The 13,252-nt window shown below is 41.4% G+C and overlaps 1 protein-coding gene across 1 annotated transcript in view; it reads right to left on the bottom strand.

Annotated features, from left to right (window-relative positions):
- Positions 1-13,252, bottom strand: part of mamdc2a (MAM domain containing 2a) — a gene marked incomplete at both ends in the record, with an annotated part of 45,209 nt that overhangs the window by 5,623 nt on the left and 26,334 nt on the right. The window contains 4 exons of the mRNA XM_083645502.1: positions 1,051-1,147; positions 1,703-1,968; positions 3,204-3,350; positions 4,470-4,563. Coding sequence (XP_083501628.1) covers positions 1,051-1,147; positions 1,703-1,968; positions 3,204-3,350; positions 4,470-4,563 — 604 coding nt within the window. The remainder of the gene's footprint in view (positions 1-1,050; positions 1,148-1,702; positions 1,969-3,203; positions 3,351-4,469; positions 4,564-13,252) is intronic.

The following is a 13,252-nucleotide window of genomic DNA, read 5'->3' on the forward strand; positions in this document are numbered from 1 at the left end:
AATAAGGTGAGTTTAATGTCCGACACACATTTCAGAAAGGGAAAGAGAGCTCTTTCATTAGTGAAGTCTGGAGATGAACGATAGAGTCTGAGGGTAATGTGTGTTTTTAAGGGCTCTGAATATTCTGTTGTAATCAACAGAATATTCGGATATTCTACGGCGGCACTAAAGAAATACATAAAAATACAATAAATTAATAAATTAATAAAAATGGGTGTGATCTTGGTGATTTGTTTATATTCTGGTTCTCATGGCAGTCAAGTGCTGAATAACCCCCATGTTAAAAGTGCAATAATGCTTTAACTATATTCTACTATTGTCTTGCCAGTTACTGCTCTACAGTTACAATCCAACTGGTCTCCCTGTTTACTTGTACCTGTGTTGCTGACCCTCTTCCTCCTTATAAGGATAAGAGTTAGTACAAAAGTAATGAGAACACTGCTCTTTAAAAGAGGACATGTCTTTTTATAGACTTGCTTTTTTATGTAGCCCTTAGTAGAGCCAGCCTCCACGTGACCTCTATGTGCTATCAGTCACGTAGGCCAAATTTAGAAACACACTGAACCAAAAATAACCCGAGCCCAAGAATAGAAGGGTTGGGGTTCTAACCTCTAACCCTGATGCTAATAATAATCATAATCATAATAATAATCATAATAATAATACGAAACTCATGACAGTTCAAACAGTCCAAGTAAATGCATGTTGTTCAATGAATAGTTTATGGTGAAGGACGAGATGTGTGTTGAACCTAAAGCAGAATGACCCTTAGACTACAAACGAAGCTAATGATATTCATGATAATGTTAAAGGGATATCCCTTTAAGCACATTCAAACCTGGAGCTGGAACAATATTAGATCGATACTGGACTGTGATTTATTCTGACCTGACTTGCTGTTCTACATTTCAACTTGAGACTTGACATGAATGAAAATGACGTTACATCGAGCTACATCTGACGTTGACTTCACTGGTCGGGGAATGACGGTACTAGCAGGAGTAGCGATGTCCTCAGGGGGCGGGCTCTGTGTTTGATGAGATCTCTTACCTGCGGTGACTTGACAGTCTCCCAGGCTGACTGTAATGTCATCTATTGCCACCAGGCCACAGTCCCAGAAGTTCTTACATATGCTGACAAATACGATCTAGGAGACAGAGACAAAGATTGGACACTGCTGTTCATCCAGTCATTAGCCATGTAATCATATGAAATGTTACAGTACGGTATGCTATCTACCAAAATATCATGGTATTATCCATCCTGAGTCAGAGGTGGTGACTCAAGTCACAGTTCTTTCCCCAATATTTTCTTTTTCAATTTTCAGAACATGAAAAGCAAACAAAAAACAAAAGCAAAATAATTCATAATGCTGTTCATAATTATGCAGAGAGAGAGAGAGAGAGAGAGAGAGAGAGGCAAAGGAGCTCTGTTCATATAGCCTACATTCAGGTTTACGCTGCTACTTTGATGTGTGTGACACAGCCAGTGTCCAATTTGACAAATATGACTTAAAGTGACTTTATCAGTGTGATGAAACTCAAAAACATCTGAACTCCCAATCAAACATATTTTCTCTCAAAACAGAGTGGACTCAGGCCTGGCTTGTGCTTAGATTTGAGATCAGAGGTGAGAGGCATGTTTGGGGGGAAATGGCTTTGAGTTGATTCTATTTCCTCATAACACTCAGTGAGCCTCATACCTTGGAGGCCATGGGCTTCATGTAGGTGATCTCCACCTGGGTCCACACAGCCCTGGAGGTGTCAGCCAGGTTCCACACCTTCTCTTGGGCCACGTCGTTCTGATCATAGATATAAAGAGCCAGAGCGTTGTCCACCTCCTTAAAGCCATGGAGCATGCAGTAGAACCTCAGGCAGTATCTGTGGTTCCCTGGTAAAAGGGGGCCATGGAGCCGACCCACGTACCCGGGCCTGGAGGTGAAGTGGGTGTTTGCCAGGAGGAAACAGCCTGAGTTGGAGATAGAGAGAGAAAAGGGCTTTGGAGGCTTTTGGGTTAAGAGTGTTAAGTTAAAGCCGTTAAAGCAGTGGCGTCATTTCAGCAAAAGCCAAGGTATGGCGAGGTGCGTGGTAGGGGGGGGTGGGGGGGAGGGCGAATCGATACAGCATAGTATCGTGATATTTTGTGGGCAATATATCGTATCGTATCGAATGCCAAGTATCGTGATATTTTATTATACAAAATGTCAAGTGCATGATGCAACATTTATGACAGGTTTTTATGACAGTGTTGGTCAGTCTGTCTGCTTGGCAATCCCATTTTGCTGCAATAAAAATGATTGAAATGAGATGAACAGACTGGTAACTTTATCTCATTAGATAAAACAGATGTTGACAAAGTGTTTTCCTTTGGGGACATCATTTGCAGTTGAAAAAAGGTAATAAATCACAATATATCGCAATATCGCAATGCTCAATATATCGCAATACTAGCATATCGCAATACTATCATATCGTGACTTAACTATTGTGATAATATCGTATCGTGGGGCATCAGTGATTCCCACCCCTAGTACGCGGTGGGTGAAGTGTCCCCCCCCCCCTTCATGGAAATATTTTGTGAAATCAGTTGTGCAATTGTCACAAGTCCAAGATGATGTGTACATACTAGTACATAAAAATCCAAGCGCTAATTGGATTATTGGATTTTTATTTTATTATGACTCATAGCAGCATAAATTGAAAAATGGTATTTCATTGTTGTCAAATATGCATTAACATTTGAATATGAACCTTAAAGTGGTTTCGAAACTCTGAAACGGTCTTTTGCGTTGTTTCCATTTTCAAATGGAATGTGCACATATGAGAAAAATCAAATGCAACTTGGAATTTTCTAATAAAAAATAAAAACTATGCATGCATGCAAAATGCTCGTGTGGAATTTCATTCTCATTCACCGTTAATATTTAAGATGTAAAATGAATTTAAATGCTACACAATATAAAACGATTTAATCATAAATGTTATCTGGAGTACCGTTGTTATTTTTGGAGCAGGTATGGATACTGAAAACGAACAGTTATTATTGACAGAACTAAATGGAAAAAGTTCATCATTAATACACAGATTAGGCACCAAAATAATCCACAATTCCAGAGTACTTTTGTCGACTATGAAGCATAAACTGCTGCAAGCTATGAACTGACCTGTCCCTGTGGTATGGTCACCTGCAAGCTGTGAACTGACCTGTCCCTGTGGTATGGTCACCGATCCTGTAGGCGTTGGGCTTGACTGAAACTCTGTTCCAGACCTTACTCTCCACTCTCTCCTGGTAGTACAGACAGAGCCCATTCTCAAAGTCACAGTTGGCTATCGAGGGGTCAAAGTTCGGCTCTGGAACAAAGAACACAACACCTCCAATATAAATCCTTCTTTCCAACAGTGGCCACTTATGTTAATATTGTGTATGGCCCATGTAATAAATAAATAAATAAATAAAGATGCCCGAAACACACATTTATTCTTAGATTTATAAGCATGCGTATGATAAATAGTGTATTATATCCACACTCCCACAATTACTACAATTAATTATTACAATTAAATAATGCGGTCAAAACCCTTAGACTAGAACAAATCAAGTTATATTCAACACTAACACAAAAAAGGCAATAAACTGTGTACATGTCCTTCCAATTGGAAAAAGAGTGTGTCTAAGCATCATGTAAATTTATCTACAGGAGCTCTAGGGCTCTATCTTGGTACAGGCGCTATCCGCTTTTTGCGCTTGCACACCTGTTTGCGTGCCTTATGCTCTCGTCCCTGCAGGACGATAGCAGTCCGCCTCGCACAAGTGTTCAGGTGTTATGCCGAGTTTTGCACCCCCGCCGCCAAACGCATCCCCACCTCACGGGAGCATATTGTAATGATTTCTACAGAAACGTAACGGGTTAAAATTTATATAATTGTGACCTCCTGAGTTAAAACAGCCCCAAACTATGGTGGAGATGCAATACTCGGCAGTGTGGCAGAATTCACACATGTCCTCTCACCTGTGTCAGTGTGGCAGAATTCACATGTGTCCTCTCACCTGTGTCAGTGTGTCAGAATTCACATGTGTCCTCTCACCTGTGTCAGTGTGTCACAATTCACATATGTCCTCTCACCTGTGTCAGTGTGTCAGAATTCACATGTGTCCTCTCACCTGTGTCAGTGTGTCACAATTCACATGTGTCCTCTCACCTGTGTCAGTGTGGCAGAATTCACATGTGTCCTCTCACCTGTGTCAGTGTGTCACAATTCACATGTGTCCTCTCACCTGTGTCAGTGTGTCACAATTCACACGTGTCCTCTCACCTGTGTCAGTGTGGCAGAATTCACATGTGTCCTCTCACCTGTGTCAGTGTGTCACAATTCACATGTGTCCTCTCACCTGTGTCAGTCAGTGTGTCACAATTCACACGTGTCCTCTCACCTGTGTCAGTGTGTCACAATTCACACGTGTCCTCTCACCTGTGTCAGTGTGGCAGAATTCAGGGGAAAAGGAGATGTCATCTATGGCCACGTATCCCCCTCTGGGACTGTTAAAAGCCACCTCGTACACCACCTGCTCACACAACATGTTTCCATCACAGAGGGGACAGACTAGTAAGACATGTCCTCATATTGTAGACAGCTCTCCACCAGCCAAACACTGACTTCACTTTAAGACATATCCTCATATTGTAGACAGCTCTCCACCAGCCAAACACTGACTTCACTTTAAGACATATCCTCATATTGTAGACAGCTCTCCACCAGCCAAACACTGACTTCACTTTAAGACATATCCTCATATTGTAGACAGCTCTCCACCAGCCAAACACTGCCTTCACTTTAAGACATATCCTCATATTGTAGACAGCTCTCCACCAGCCAAACACTGACTTCACTTTAAGACATGTCCTCATATTGTAGACAGCTCTCCACCAGCCAAACACTGACTTCACTTTAAGACATGTCCTCATATTGTAGACAGCTCTCCACCAGCCAAACACTGACTTCACTTTAAGACATATCCTCATATTGTAGACAGCTCTCCACCAGCCAAACACTGACTTCACTTTAAGACATATCCTCATATTGTAGACAGCTCTCCACCAGCCAAACACTGACTTCACTTTAAGACATATCCTCATATTGTAGACAGCTCTCCACCAGCCAAACACTGACTTCACTTTAAGACATATCCTCATATTGTAGACAGCTCTCCACCAGCCAAACACTGCCTTCACTTTAAGACATATCCTCATATTGTAGACAGCTCTCCACCAGCCAAACACTGACTTCACTTTAAGACATATCCTCATATTGTAGACAGCTCTCCACCAGCCAAACACTGACTTCACTTTAAGACATATCCTCATATTGTAGACAGCTCTCCACCAGCCAAACACTGACTTCACTTTAAGACATGTCCTCATATTGTAGACAGCTCTCCACCAGCCAAACACTGACTTCACTTTTTTTTTTACACTTTGATGTTTATTAAGTTTCAGTTTTTGTATACAACAGGTTTACATTGCATGTTGATCAATAGTTTTCTGTCAATAAAAAAAGGATAGAGAAACAAACATAAACGGAAGTCAGAACAAGTATAAATTAAAACATTACTGGTGTGTATTTTCTATTGTTTCATAAGTCAACCATTTTTCCCACTTTCTATCAAAAACATCCTCTCTCACTCTGATCTTATATGTTAATTTCTCCATAATACATATCTCTTTTACAATTTCCAACCATTGGTCCACTGTCGGGGGTTCAGTTTTGTACCACTTTCTGGTTATTGCTTTCTTGGCAGTTATCAGTAATATCTTGGCTAGATACCTATCTTCAACATCAACACAGTCATTTATATCTCCGAGATACATCTTCTTGAATTATTTAGGTAGTTCATATCCCAAAATGTTCTTGATGGTAACTGACACATTTTCCCAAAAAGAGTATAGTCTTTGGCACTCCCAAAATATATGTAGGTGTCCCACCTCTCCCTCCCCACATAGCCTCCAACACGGTTGCTGTGAGTTGGTCTGCCTACTCTTTATTTTTGGTGTAATGAAGTAGCGTGTCAGGTTTTTCCACCCAAATTCCCTCCATGTTCTTGAATTTGTTGTTGTGTGTTGTGTTTCACACATGCTAAGCCATTCCTCTGTTGTAATTTCACTGTTCATTTCCCTCTCCCACTTAGCTTTAATATACATAGTAGAGGAGGCTTTACAGTCTCTTAGATTTTGGTATAATATAGAAATTGCCTTGAATCTCGCCCCACTGTACGTCTGCTTGATTACACCAATCACTCCATTCAGGGTATCTGGGTCTTGTATCTCCTTTATGAAATAGTCCCTCAGCTGTAGGTATCTAAAGAAATCTTCATTTTCTAAACCATACCCCTCCTTTAGATCTTGAAAACTCATAATATTTCAATTTTTGATAATTGTACACATTGCCGTAATCCCCTTTCTCTCCCAATTTCTAAAGGTTAAATCACTCAGACTTGGTTTAAATCTATCATCGTAAGCAAACCAACTCAGCAGCCTCACTTCTTTTTCCAATTTGTACTTTTTGATGAAATCAAACCAAATATTCAGTGTGTGGGAACTTATCGTGTCAATTGAGTTCTGTATTGTTTTTATTAATTTGGTATTACCAAGTAAAGACTGAATTGGAATACCTCCTATCTTCCTCTCAATATCTTTCCACTTTGCATTGTAAGTATTATCACACCATTTGACCACTGGTCCAAGTTGTGCAGCACAATAGTATTCTCTCAGATTTGGAAGTGCCATACCACCCTTATCCTTGGCCAATTGTATTGTACTGTATTTTATACTGGGTTTTTTCCCATTCCATATGAACCTCGAAATCATCTTATCCCAGATTTTAAACTTCTCCTCAGGAATCTTGATTGGGAGAGATTGGAAAAGGTACAACAACCTAGGGAGAATGTTCATTCTGATTACTTCAATTCTTGAGCTGAAATCCAATGGTAGCACTGACCATCTCTCAATGTCCCTATTAATTTGTAAATGTATCTGGTCATAATTTGTTTGATATAGATGAGTTAGTTGTTTTGTCAAAGTTACTCCGAGATATTTGATAGTTTTTGAGTCCCATTTCAGTTGAAAATTTCTCTTAATTTCTTGGGATGGGCTGTAATTAAAAGTCAAAATCTGTGTTTTAGTCACATTTACCTTGTATCCTGAGTGACCCCCATATATATTTATAAGGTGCATCAACTGAGTGAAGCTTGTATTGGGGTTCTCCAGATATATCATAATATCATCTGCGAATAGACTGATTGTATGTTCCTGTCCCTTGATATCAATTCCTTTTATATCCTCATTTTGCCGTATGGCCTGGGCCAGGGGTTCAATGTATAAAGCAAAGAGAAGGGGGGAGAGGCAACATCCTTGACGAGTGCCCCTCTGTAGGCGTATCCTATCGGTCAAGCTACCATTGATTTTTATTCTAGCAGAAGGATCCTGATAGATAGTTTTAATGCATTTAATCGCATCCTCATTGAGTCCGAATCGTTCTAGTACCAAATAAAGAAAGTTCCAATTCACACTATCAAAAGCCTTTTCGGCATCCAGACTTATCAACATAGCACATGTTTTTTTGTTTTGTATTGAGTTCATTATTTGTAAAGTCCTCCTAATACTGTCTTGTGTTTGTCGTCCTACAATAAAACCGGTTTGGTCCTCATCAACTAGATGGGTCATAAATGTCTCATATCTCTTTGCTATTATAGATGTGTATATCTTGTAATCTACATTAAGAACAGATATAGGTCTAAAGTTACTACTGTATTCTATATCTTTTCCTTCTTTGGGAATCACGGAGATAATTGCCTCTTTCCAAGAGGGTGGTAGTTGACCTTCCTTGAGGGTGAAATTCAAAGATAATGTAAGAAGAGGAATGAGCTCCTCTTTAAAAGTTCGGTACCACTCTGATGGAAACCCGTCACTCCCAGGTGATTTATTAGCCTTAAGTCTGGATATGGCCTGAGACACCTCTTCCTGCGTTATAGGAGTTGTAAGGTTCTCGTTTTGCAATTCTCCTATAGTTGGCAAATCAAGAGAACTAAGGAACTGTCTTTTCACATCTTCACCAGATGAGGGGGGCTGAGCGTATAAATTTGTGTAGTATTCCTTGAATGTGTTTTCTATTTCTTTGGCATCATATAACAGTTGTTCTGTATGCAGGTCCCTAATCTTATGAATCGTATTTGCAGTCTGTTGTTTTCTAAGTCGTCTTGCCAATAGCCTAGTAGCTTTGGGGCCAACTTCGTAGTATGTCTGTCTCACAAATCTGTGCTTTTTCTCTACTTCTTCTTCTAATATCTTGCCTATTTCCCCCTTAGTAGTTTTTATTTCCTGTAAACATTGAATGCTATGTTTAGTTTGGTTTTTAATTTCCAGATTTTTCAATTTTTCAACTAAGTTAAGATATACAGTATGTCTAAGTTTCTTTAGCACTGACGTGGTAGCTATCAATTTTCCCCGGATGACTGCTTTCAGAGCATCCCATAAAATAATCGGTTTAATTTCCTCTGTATTGTTTTCTTCTATATATCTCTTTATTTCAAGTTTGGTTTGTTCAACTGTTGCTTTGCTATTCAATATGCCTACATTTAGTCTCCAGGTCGTACTTTTCCTTCTATTATCCAGATGTATATTTACATGGATTGCATTATGGTCTGAGATATCTGCTACTCCAATTTTGCAGTCGTTCACGTTATACAGGTCCCAGTTATTCATAAATACATAGTCAATTCTAGAATGGGTATTATGTATGATTGAGTAGTGTGTGTATTCTTTTTCCAATGGGTGGAGTTCTCTCCACACATCTACCATCCCCTGTTCCTTCAGGAAAGCCTTTATGATTTTGGTTAAGTGAGTCTTGTTTCTTTTTGTGCTCGTTGTGTCTATTCTATGGTCCAGTGTCACATTAAAATCCCCTGCACACATTACCATACCTTCTGATTCTGATGTTATAGTTGAAAACAGTGATTTAAAAAAATGTTTGTCGCTCTCTGGGGGGGCATACACATTAATTAGAGTGACCATCTTATTTTCCATCATTCCTTTAACTATAACGAATCGCCCTTCTTTGTCCGTAGTTTCTTTCAAGCATTCAAAGTTAATTGAGTTTTTTATAAGTATTGCCACTCCCCTTTTACGAGTTTTACTTTTACATGTGCTAAAGAATGTGTTTTTAAAACCAAATTTCTTTAGCTTCTCATGTTCTTCTTGGCATAAATGCGTTTCCTGAAGGAAGATAACTTGGGCTTTAATTTTTCTCATTTTCAGAATTACTTTACTCCTTTTGATCGGGTTATTCAGCCCATTCACATTCATTGATACCAGTGAGATATCACTCATTCTATTTTCCTTATGAGGATGTATATGCTTGAAACAATAATATAAGCAAGACAACCAGTAACAGCCCTAATAGTAACTGCGGGCAACAAACTGAAAAAAAACATAACTAGACTTCCTAAACTATAGGCGCATGCCTCCCACGTTGTGCCCGTGGGTGGAGGGGAATTCCCCATACTATATGAGGGCCCCTCTCTAGGTAGGTCAGGTTTGGACAGGTGACTACTCATTAACCTCCTAGTACAAAACAAAACATGGCTTAGCCGATCAATAAAACAAAACAAAGATGACCTTGTAATCACTTTGAGGGGTGTATTCACTCATAGTCCCGGCTCATCCTCTTCAATGTCTTTAATTATAGTTCTTAGATGTAGTCATACCGTTATTTCCTTTGAAATCCTTGCAGCCTCTCCTTAGCTCGTGCGCCAGTTCCCTCTGCGTGTCTGACTCGTTGCCATGGAAACCCCTGTTGTATTCGGTCTTCCATCTCCGTCGATGCTGCCTCTCTCTTTGGCACGCGTCTCTCCGGAGCGCTTCTGTCTGGCCTCTCCACGTTGATCCCTCTCCTGTTCAGCTCCGTTGCAGCCTCTTGTGCAGTCTCGTACATCCGGGGACCGTTCCCCCAGTGGATTCTGATTCTCGACAGGGGTGTCTGGAAACGGATTCCTTTCTCCTTCAGGGCTTTTTTAATGCCGATGTATTCCTTTCTTTTCTGGATTATTTCTGTGGCATAATCATGGTCAAAGAATAGCGCACGTCCCTGATACATGATTTTCTTCTTCCAGGCTTCTTTCAAAATCATTTCTTTCGTGGTGAATTGGAGAAAGTTCACTATGATTGATCTTGGAGGTTTGTCCGCGGGCGGTTTCGGGTTTAGGGCCCGGTGTGCTCGTTGTATTTGCAGGTTCATCTCTGGCGGCAGAGAGAGCTCGGTTTTAAGAAACTGTTGAATGAATTGTATGGCGGAGCCGCCGTCCTCTTCTCCCTCTTTCAAGCCGAAAATACGGATGTTATTCCGTCTGTTTCGCCCCTCTTGGTCCGTAAGCCTGTCTTGCAGCACTCGCTGTTGTTTCAGTGCCTGTAGAAGGGCGTCCTTCACCTCCATGTTCCAGGTTTCTATTTCGCCAATTCTCTGCTCGGCTCCATCGATTTTCGTGTTGTGTGTTGCGACTTCTTTTGCTGTTTCCGCGAGTCTTTGATTCACCTCTCTTCTGAAGCCCTCGAGTTCCTCCTTCATCTCCTTCTTAATTTCCTCTTTAAACGTGATGAATTCTGCTTTCAACTCAGTCTTAAAGCCTCGCAGTTCCTTAACGATATCGTTAAGACCCGAGCGTACAACGCTGGCCGCGTCCGCCTCCATGTGCTCTTCCTCTGGCGTCGCCATATCGTCTCCTTTTCCCTCGGACAAATTAACTACTTTTTCCTTGAGTTTGATCAATCTTTTACTTTTTCTACTCCCCCCCTTTCGCATTCCTGCTTCATAGACGCGTATTTCTTTTGGAATGGTTGAATTCGGGGGTTTTCATCGAGTGGTGATCGGGAGCTAGTTTCTTATGCTGCCATCTAGCACGCTGTCCGACCGGAAGTCCACTGACTTCACTTTAAGACATATCCTCATATTGTAGACAGCTCTCCACCAGCCAAACACTGACTTCACTTTAAGACATGTCCTCATATTGTAGACAGCTCTCCACCAGCCAAACACTGACTTCACTTTAAGACATATCCTCATATTGTAGACAGCTCTCCACCAGCCAAACACTGACTTCACTTTAAGACATATCCTCATATTGTAGACAGCTCTCCACCAGCCAAACACTGACTTCACTTTAAGACATATCCTCATATTGTAGACAGCTCTCCACCAGCCAAACACTGACTTCACTTTAAGACATGTCCTCATATTGTAGACAGCTCTCCACCAGCCAAACACTGACTTCACTTTAAGACATATCCTCATATTTTAGACAGCTCTCCACCAGCCAAACACTGACTTCACTTTAAGACATATCCTCATATTGTAGACAGCTCTCCACCAGCCAAACACTGACTTCACTTTAAGACATATCCTCATATTGTAGACAGCTCTCCACCAGCCAAACACTGACTTCACTTTAAGACATATCCTCATATTGTAGACAGCTCTCCACCAGCCAAACACTGACTTCACTTTAAGACATATCCTCATATTGTAGACAGCTCTCCACCAGCCAAACACTGACTTCACTTTAAGACATATCCTCATATTGTAGACAGCTCTCCACCAGCCAAACACTGACTTCACTTTAAGACATATCCTCATATTGTAGACAGCTCTCCACCAGCCAAACACTGACTTCACTTTAAAGTCCCTGGAAACCAGAAATATTTCTTTATTATTTAGCATTTTGAGTTCATCACATCACAGGATCCTATGTTAATAAGCCACCAGCCGAATTTGAACGATGATGAACGTCGCAAAGTATATAAATTTAGGTTTGACAGCTATGGCAAAACTCATGAGATTTCATTATTTTTTAGAGTGTACTTTCTCCCGCGGACTGTGTGGGCGTGTCCAGTCTACAGCAGGGAAATTTCTGTCTCTCGGAGAGCGCGAGAGAGAGGGGGGGAGGGAAACGGAGAAAGAAAGAAAGAGAGATGAGTGTCGGTGTGTGCACTGTGCACACACCGCGTGTGTGTGTGTGTGTGTGTGTGTGTGTGTGTGTTCGCGCGTTGCTCCGCGGCTCTGAGAGGAAGAGATCTCTGTCCGTTCTTTGCCCCCACAGCGTGTCTGTCTCCCACTCTGTGTGCTCTCTCTCTCTCTCTCTCTCTCTCTCTCTCTCTCTCTCTCTCTCTCTCTCCTCTCTCTCTCGGGACTAGTGAGAGAGAGAGAGAGAGAGAGAGAGAACAGCATAGCGCTCGACACAGCCTGGTGACGCGAAGTTACTCACACACACACACACACACACACACACACACACACACACACACACACACAGTAGGGCGAGTTGCGCGCGTGTACAAAGGTTATATAGAGCTTATGACGTCATAAGCTCCTGCATTTTAGCAGCTCACGCACTGCTCTCTTCAATGAGGAAGTACTTTGTAGAATCTTGTAGAAAAGTGTCGATTTTAAGGCTTTGGGTTGAAAGTAATGTATAATAATTTCTGAGGCAGACAGTTACTAACATAAGACCCTAAATAACATAGTTAGAACGTTTTTGTGGATTTTGGTTTCCAGGGACTTTAAGACATATCCTCATATTGTAGACAGCTCTCCACCAGCCAAACACTGACTTCACTTTAAGACATATCCTCATATTGTAGACAGCTCTCCACCAGCCAAACACTGACTTCACTTTAAGACATATCCTCATATTGTAGACAGCTCTCCACCAGCCAAACACTGACTTCACTTTAAGGGCAAATTTAGGAATGTGGTTTGGTGAATGGAGTGCTTGTTGATGGAGAAGCCCTTTACAACCTTGGCATTACTGGACAAACAGAAGAAGTGACCCAGTTAATAATGTTATGTAAGCGTCTTTCCACAGTGACAGCACCACACACACACAGACGCACACACACACACACACACACACACACACACACACACACACGCACACGCACACGCACACGCACACACACAGCTCACAGGCCTTTTGGCTGGACGGTTCCTCTGACAGTGCAGTGGAAACCACAGAGGAGTGTCGGTGTAGCCAGCTGGAGACATCTGTGTGTATGTGGTTTGCACACGCTCGTGTGTACACACACACACACACACACACACACACACACACACACACACACGCATTATGCTTATAAACCTTATCTTGGGGCGCCCTGGTGGCTCTCAGGTAGAGTGCGTACTGCGAACCATATAAGGCTTAGTCCTTCCCA

Source organism: Poromitra crassiceps (assembly GCF_964638095.1).
Source record: "Poromitra crassiceps genome assembly, chromosome: 10".
Classification (NCBI taxonomy): Eukaryota; Metazoa; Chordata; class Actinopteri; order Beryciformes; family Melamphaidae; genus Poromitra; species Poromitra crassiceps.